At 40.9% G+C, this 8,360-nt stretch overlaps 1 protein-coding gene across 1 annotated transcript in view; it reads right to left on the bottom strand.

The window, feature by feature from the left end:
- Nucleotides 1–1,123: 1,123 nt before the first annotated feature.
- LOC104961573 (ephrin type-B receptor 2-like) overlaps nucleotides 1,124–8,360 on the bottom strand; it is a 48,072-nt gene continuing 40,835 nt past the window's right edge. Inside the window, exons 2-4 of the mRNA XM_010789884.1 lie at nucleotides 7,112–7,305; nucleotides 6,861–7,016; nucleotides 1,124–6,497 (exon numbers count right to left, since the gene is read on the bottom strand). Coding sequence (XP_010788186.1) covers nucleotides 6,389–6,497; nucleotides 6,861–7,016; nucleotides 7,112–7,305 — 459 coding nt within the window. The 3' untranslated portion in view covers nucleotides 1,124–6,388. The remainder of the gene's footprint in view (nucleotides 6,498–6,860; nucleotides 7,017–7,111; nucleotides 7,306–8,360) is intronic.

The following is an 8,360-nucleotide window of genomic DNA, read 5'->3' as shown; positions in this document are numbered from 1 at the left end:
GTTAAAACTGAGGAATTTTGAGGAATCATTTTGAAAAATAAAAAAAGTAGAAAAGAAAAAAAGAAAAAATCTAAACATCTCAATATAGAAAATAAAACTGAACTTAAAGGTGGGTGAGGGAATGCTCTGGTTTTGGGACAAAATTAACATGGGATCACTCAATGTACGTACTTGGTCTCACTGGAATATTAATGGCCAGATTGAATACAACATCGACCCAATTTCTCCGGTCAATGACGGGAGAGTTTTGAAAGTGACAAAACACTGTTCCACACATTTAAAAACACTTAAACAATTAAACAATGTTTACCCAGGATTCAGGCACCTTCCCTGGCTTGTAAAATGCGGTGATGCGCCCTGGAGGTATCCTACTATTTAAAACATGTATACCCAGGATTCAATCACTTTTCCTGGCTGTGAAGCATTCTGTTCTCTGGGTGCAGTCTAGGTGCAATAGCCATGTGCTGCGAGGAGCTCTCTGGGTGCGCTCTGTGGGGTCTCGCAGCCCGCTCCTCTCTGGCTCTGCTNAAGCATTCACCTACTGAGATTTCTATAGACGTAGCTGGCCCCTGAATGCGCGCGCATCTCACTTCCGTATAAAAGGAGGCCTCGCCTCCTGAATATCATCCTACGATGATATTCAGGAGGCGAGGCCTCCTTTTATACGGAAGTGAGATGCGCGCGCATTCAGGGGCCAGCTACGTCTATAGAAATCTCAGTAGGTGAATGCTTGCATGATAAGGTAGTACCAAAAGAGTCCAGTAGAGGGCTCCGCCTGTGTTAATATAACAAGGGTTACACTACGTAACCCGGCGATTTGTGTAAATATGAAACATTCAGTCTGATGCTCTACTTCCCTCTTGTGTCCAAAGATTCCATCACAGCGGAAACCGGGATACAGGTGAATGCATGTCCCTGTTCACTGGAACTCTTTGGAGATGTCTGAACTGCCCTGAAGACAGTGAATAGTTTTGGATGGTGGGTTGTAGGGTTTTAAAGAACGATGAATGGGTACATTTCTGGGAGTATTGTGTCATCACAATCTGCTCACAATAAAAAAAAAAGAAGCAGAATGGACGATCATGTGAATGAATCAAATGGTGTGCAGACTTCATATCACCTTTGCTTTAGTTTTTTATTGAAGACAGCAGCTAAAAAACTCATTTTGTTGTTTTCTTTTCTTTTCATTTTTCTTGTTTTTCTTAACAAAATAAACCAATGACAGTATTACAAATAATTTAAACGGATACATCATTCACAGGTATACTATCAAATATACATTTATACAGAAAAACATAACATATGAGATCACAGCGGTAAGGACGGGGAAGAGAGGAATCTAACAGACCCTGTGATGTGTGTGGGATCAAAAAGTGTCCAGAGAATATATTTTAAAGTCCTTTTTCACAGAGAAGAGAGGTTTTTGGGCTTCTCATGGTCAGGCAGACAGGAAGAGTGCAGTACAGGGGATAGGTACTTCATAAAGCTGAAATACTGGATTCTGAAAATTAACGATAACCTTCAGTCTGTAAAATACTGTGAAACTACTGTCTTCTTTCTCTTAATGTGCTGTAGTTCGGCATAATAAATTGTATAAATAGTGGCTCCACATACACAAGCCAACATTATGAACAACGCTTATTCCCTTTCTCTAGGGAAGTCAGATGAGAATATGGCTCTTAGTCCAAAAAATAAAAAAAGCTATTGAACTCACTGATGGACATGTTTGATTGGTCTGTACAAAGAAATGTAAACACATCAATTTCTCAAGGTGTTACATTCCGGGACTACAGGATATTTTGACGATCAGCAGCATGTCTCACATTGTCACTGTGGGGTTGCCAGGTTGGTTATTGTTTTAGTGGCCATTAACAGTTTAAAATAAGTGAAATAGCCTGACCTACAGTATGACGTGCATTCTGTTCCTAACACACAGGTATGCTGTGTAGATCCATCAGAACATATACCTCCTACAGAGTGGTCTTTTCTCATCACGCTTGTGGTCAAATTGTGTAAAATGTGAATGTTTCTAACTTTTTCTAAAGGAATAATGAAAATTAAACCTGTCGCCAGAACCAGGCACATGTCAGCTCTATGTCAGTACTGAGATCTGCACAGTGCAGCTCAAAAAAGGGCCAGCATGTGGACGGAGCATAGCACACACATACACACACACACACACACACACACACACACACACACACACACACACACACACACACACACACACACACGCACACACGCACTAAACACTTACAAAAAAAGGTTCTCTTAAAACTGTACATGGAGAGGTCATATTAAAGAGAGGCTGTTTCTGTGAATGACCCACACACACAGATGAGACTCTAAAAAAACAAAAACAAATAGAAATCATATGAAGTGAAGGAACATTGTTATGAGTTGTATAATTACCAGGTTTAGTTTCCAAAACTCTTCACAGAATAATCCAGTTGTTTTTCTGTGAACGTTTGACACTTCACATAATTGATTCCATATAACAATGTCAAAAACATTTTCTTTGACATCTTGATAGTTCAAAATAGAATTTATTATTTATTTTTTAAATCATTAAGTTTTGTAATGTTGTGAAGTGCACCCCATTTATGCACACGTGTTTGGTTTCTCCAAAAACAGATGCTTTGTGCTGATGGGTTTTTCTCATATTTTTCTTTCTGTCTTGTTTATTTTAAACACGTTAAATATTCCAGTTTGAATAGGATCATCTGAAAACACTGTAATGTTCCTAAAACATGCCTATGTACAGTGCAGTCAGTGTGTTTGTTGTTAAACATGAAGGGCTATTGTATGACAAAACATTGCAGACCAGTTTAAAAAGACTGACTCAACAACATTTATTAAATATCAATGTCAGTGCTTTTCTTCATCTCACTGTGCACCAGTATGTAACAATCAAAGGAGGGAGATCAAAGAGGTCAAAACACATTAAAATGAACAATTATACAAATTCAAACCTGCATGGAATTGTTTTGTTCATTTTGCAAATCTTGAAGAACAACTAACTCCTGGAAGGTGAAGGTGTATTCCCTCCAGATTTGAGTGAAGCACTGAATCTTAACATCAACTGTGTGCTGTGAGGGAATTACGGGTTTGGAGGTTCTATTGGAAGCTATCACAAAATCAGAAGTGTTGTACCTCATACATATTGAGGACATTCTGACCATTTACGAAAAAGACCGGGTTCAGAGGGTTTTCAGGTTAGTACATCAAAAATGAGTGCTTTGTGCTCGCACGGTAGAAGAAAAAGGTTTATCATGCTCAACGTCCTGATACCAAAAATAATCACTCAGACATCACATGACCTAAGGTAAGAATAATTTTCTCAATGCTGTGAAGTATAAATTATTGTCGTAACCGCCTTCGGTTTATAAAAAGTGCCATTATCAAAAGTTGACTTTTTAAAAAAACAACAAAATAGAGTTCTGAGAGGTACTGTCTCTGTGAAGTCTAAAAACAGGTTCCCTTAGGATGGTTTTAGAAAGCGTGTTGGTACAGTATCAGCATCTCACATGGCTGGATCCTTCTAACCATAAAGGGAATATGCACCTTTGGAGAATATGTACAGGACAGATGATCGGCGTGAAAGGGCCCATGTTTAATGGGGACAAGTGAGGACAGGACATGAATGTCCTACTGAACACCTGGGAGGATCAACACTCATTTGGAAGGAGATCAAAATGCCTTCTTCTTCCCAAATGTAAAAGGACAGCATGAGCTGTTTATTAACATGCATAACACAGCCTCTTTTTGCAGCTCTAATACAATGATGGTATTATAAGTACTGCGACAAACCCTCCCCTCAGCGGCCAGGAGTCATATGGATTGTAACAGTGATGGGTACTTCTGACAAACAACGTTGTTGTTTCAATTGAGGAAAATCTTGAAAAGGCCCATATCTGTAATCTAATTTAAAATACAAAATATTTCTCTTAATCACAAGATTATTGTAATTGTGAGATCAGAAATTCAGATATTGTGAGTGGTGGTATTCCAAGTGAAGAATGGGCTTTGTGATGATTGTGATGAAGCAAGTGATTCAGCTCAGATATCTGTCCTTAAGTTCGTCTTTCATCAGAAATAAGCTGACATTAACAATATGAGCATTAGGTGGAATACAGCTCTCGTAATAACGGCAATATATGGTAATATATTATATCATACCGATGCATTTGTGTACAACCTGTGTACATTTAAAAGCACAGCACAATGAGCTGGGAGATAACTTTGGAATTTGGAGATATTTCGATATTAAAACACTCAAAACACATCAGTGTTGGCGGGGTAACTGTACTGTGATAAACATCAGACAGCTGTTTGTTGGGGTCTAAGCCAAAATAAAGCAAAGCATTTTGATATGTATAAGATGATGACTGTGATTCTTCTAGAAATGCCTGAAAATAGGAAGCATAGTATCTGAAACTCCAAAACACACCTGCAGCACTGAGAAGACTTTGATTTGAGTGAACTGTTTCCTGACTCAGACTGTCCCTACTCACTGGACATGGGAAGGTCAATCAGAGGGAATGACAGACAGATTGGGTCTAGTCAACATTTGCATATGGTCCATTTCAGGGGGCTCAGGTGTATTTCAAGGTTTAAAATGTTGGTTTGGTAAAATGATTAGAACCCTATCAACAAAGTGGCTTTTAAATATCACTGTTCATGACATTAATGGTAATTTTAGACGAGCAGCTCAAACTACATTGAGGGAACCATTTGTAAAGTCAAACTACAAAAGTTAAACATCATATCCAACTTCAGAGATTGAAATATGAGGTGATTTTTTGAAGAGCCCTTTTAAAGGGCATATCTCTTCACCTCATCCCAGATGTGGAGCAAATGAAAACGACACCTAACACAGCCCCTGCCTGAGCAGCAATGACACATGACAAGAACTGCAGACTTCTTAACTTTAACTTTGCACACAACCCAAGTTTAATTTTCCTATGGCCCAATTCCACCACATGTTGCGGCTCTACTGGACTCATGAAGACTTGAGTAGTACCCCCCAATAGAAGATCCCAGAGAGCTGAATGGATAAGGTGGAGGCCAAACTGCAGACCACTGACTAGCGTGTCAATGGACATCCTGCACCAACCAGACGTTTCTAATTAGCCAACCTACTGTCAACAGGGATTGCTTTTTTTTCAATGGAACCAAATGTAAAACAGGCTGGTAAAACTATGCCTTAAACTGCAACGTCCAATAGAGCAAGTGCAGACGTTCCTGGTGAATATGGAAGAAATTCAGTCCCGTTGACTTAGAGCTGTCAGGCAGTGTCAGCTGACCCTTCACTGAGGGCCGTATGCAGTGGAAACCTATATCGTGTGAGGGGGGCGAGTCTAGTAGAGCTGCTGCATGCGCTGGAAATGCAGCTTCACCAGAGTGCAATAATCTGCCTTCATGGTGCTGGATATTGTTTGGTCACTGCCATGAACCCATGTGTATTTGAACTATTGTTTGATTTATTTATACATTTAGTATTTCTAGATATCTTATAATGTTTGGAAATAGAGAATTCGACTATTGATGGCAGAGTGTGTGGAGGTGAGGAAATAGGCCAATCAACTGTGGGTATCTGTGGGTACGGTTACTATGAATGAAGTGCTGTTGTTATGTGCCATCTGAAGTTACTACTGCTAATGACAAGTATGTTTTCCCCCACAGATCCCAGAGCTGCTTCAGAAGCAGAGCGTCTGGTAGATGTGTTCACAGTGCCGCTGCAGACTGGACCAGAGGAGAGATGACGTTTCACATCAGATACAATAACTAGTGTGTGGGCGCATCCTTTCCTGTGAATGAATGTGCGTACACTGGTTGAACCATGTGTGCATTTTTGCATTCCAGTCAAAATGCCTTTAAAACAGCCAGCCATTAAGGGTCCCAGCACTGTGCCCAGGGGCCGCTCATAGAAAACGTGGAAGACCAGCGTTACTGTTTCAGAGCCATCAGTCAGAGCTGCTCTCAGTAAGAGCCGTAAGAAATTCTGCATCAGAAAGAAATAGGTGCTGCCTGCCAGCTATGAGCACATAAGGTAGGTTGAGTTTAGTTGTCACTGTTTTTCACTTTTGTTCATTTTAATTTCCAGCAGTGAGTCATGTAAGTGCAATGCCAGTTTTGGAAACTGATTGCTCACTGATGGTTGAACTTGGTGTGTTATTATTAGAATAAACACAAGGAGTCCTGTGAAGTACACGGAGTATTTGAAGCGGGCTGTGGGTATGGTCCTCCACAACACAAAGGCCTGCATGTTAGCTGAACATACAGCAGCTACAAGAACACTCCTAGTGCTGGTGGTGTGTGTTAGTGTGTGTGGGATAAAGTCACTGAAAGTGTCCTCGATGGTTGCAGGTAGGCTTCCTCTGCAACATCACACCTCCACTGAGGTGATCTGGTTCATCTGGGCCCTCATGGACTGGATGCTGTTGAGGATCTTCTTCTGGTGACCAACCAGTGTCACTCCCACTCTGAAGATGTCCCTGAAGATAAACCATGTGTCAATATGTCACCACACTCACACTGCGTACTGTAATTCAAGACTAAACTACTGAATACATTCCAATTTGAATCCCTTGTTATTCCACTCAGGATACCTACATGCTGCTCTAACCGAGGATAGGAAAATATGTAGACTTTACTTTATATTATATTTCATATTTGATTACACATATTTTCTATTGCACACTAGGAGCATTAACAAACATTGAATTAGGTTTTGAAATAAGATGTAACCAACAATAATCAGGAGATTCAGTATGAGACTCATGATTATACTCATGTATGATCTCTCTTTGTGTGAGGGTTAGGGTTAGGGATGGGGTTTTAACGAGTGTTGAACATACTCCATGGTCATTTGCGACACCAGTTCAAAGGTGGTGAAGCTTTCGTTTGCAAAGTTCTCCTTGTACAGGCCCATCTTTATGGCCTCCAGCCACTCATCCACTGTGCTGAAAGAGGAGAAGTCTGGAGTGGAGCGGTCCAGCAGAGGTAAGTGAACACTGCAGCACAGAAAGAAGTAAGATAACAAAATGAAAGCCTGTGACGAGGTCATTGAGCGGTCTAGGTCATTTACAGTGACCTTTCATTTTCATACCTTGATGACAGCGGTGTGGTGGCCTTCAGGCTGTTGGGGTTGCGGATCATCTTGTCCAGGGTGCTGACAATCTGGCTGAATTTGGGCCGGTTGTTGCGGTCTTTTTGCCAGCAATCTAACATCAGCTGATGCAGGGCATTAGGACAGTCCATCGGGGGGGGCAACCTGTAGTCCTGCTCTATGGCATTGATGACCTATAATGATTGATATGACAATTCATTCAGAGTCTGACAACACAACTTGAAGCTGAAAGAATCCAGAACAACACTCAACATTTAAGACACACAATCCCTACGTCTCTCTAAAGCAGGGGTTCCCAAAGTGTGAGGCACGCCTCCCCTGAGGGGCGCCAGAGAGCTTCAAGGGAGGCGCAGCCGCCAGAAGAAAATAAAGAGAAACAGTGAAATCTAGCTAGTTAACTTCAGCTAAATGTATGCGAGCGGCAAAATATGGATAGATTTTTTGTGAAGTTACCTAAAGTGAGAGAGGAGACAGCGTCTGTCAGAAAACGGAGGAAGTATGACAATGATTATTTGAAGCTAGGATTTTCATGGACCGGTCCTGATGACACTCCACTGCCACAGTGTGTTATCTGCAACGAGGTGCTAGCTAATGACAGTATGAGACCATGTAAACTCCGGCGTCATATTGAGACGAAACACCCATGTTTGGTGACCAACAGGGCCCCTAAGGGCAAATGAAAGTCGGACAGTTAAGTATGAAATTCTCGGTCCTAAGGTTTAAACACCCTTCCACTCGGAGGGGAGTCTCTTTATATTAGTGTCGGCGCGGGGGCGGGAAGGGTTTTAATAAATAAACGGATATATAATAATTAACAACAACAACGAATTAACGATCCCATAGTTAACGTAAAGTTTTCTCCAGGTATTCTCTTTTAAATTAGTATTTTACGAGACAAAAGCGATTAGGAAAGAGAAACAACTAACAACCGATTCCAGTTGGAGGAATTTTTTGTTAAGTTTGTTTATCGAAAAATTGGAAGAAATAGAAAGTCACAAAATTTAGTACAAACCCAATTCCCTACCGGGCGAAGGAGTATGGCAAACGTGTCCCTCCCTATTGCCAAAGTGGTTACAACACTCCCAAATGGACGGGGAATCGATTAGGCATTGCGGTGAGCCATACGACCGAAGCCCAACTGGGAAACATAAGTGTCACGAAATTTAACACAGTTACTGTATAAAAAGACAACTGGAAAAGTTAAGGAACTCGAGCTTAGTTTTTTTTG

The sequence above is a fragment of the Notothenia coriiceps genome, unplaced genomic scaffold (assembly GCF_000735185.1).
Source record: "Notothenia coriiceps isolate Sejong01 unplaced genomic scaffold, NC01 NC01_scaffold00033425, whole genome shotgun sequence".
Lineage (NCBI taxonomy): Eukaryota > Metazoa > Chordata > Actinopteri > Perciformes > Nototheniidae > Notothenia > Notothenia coriiceps.
This window is presented reverse-complemented; position numbering and strand designations above follow the sequence as displayed.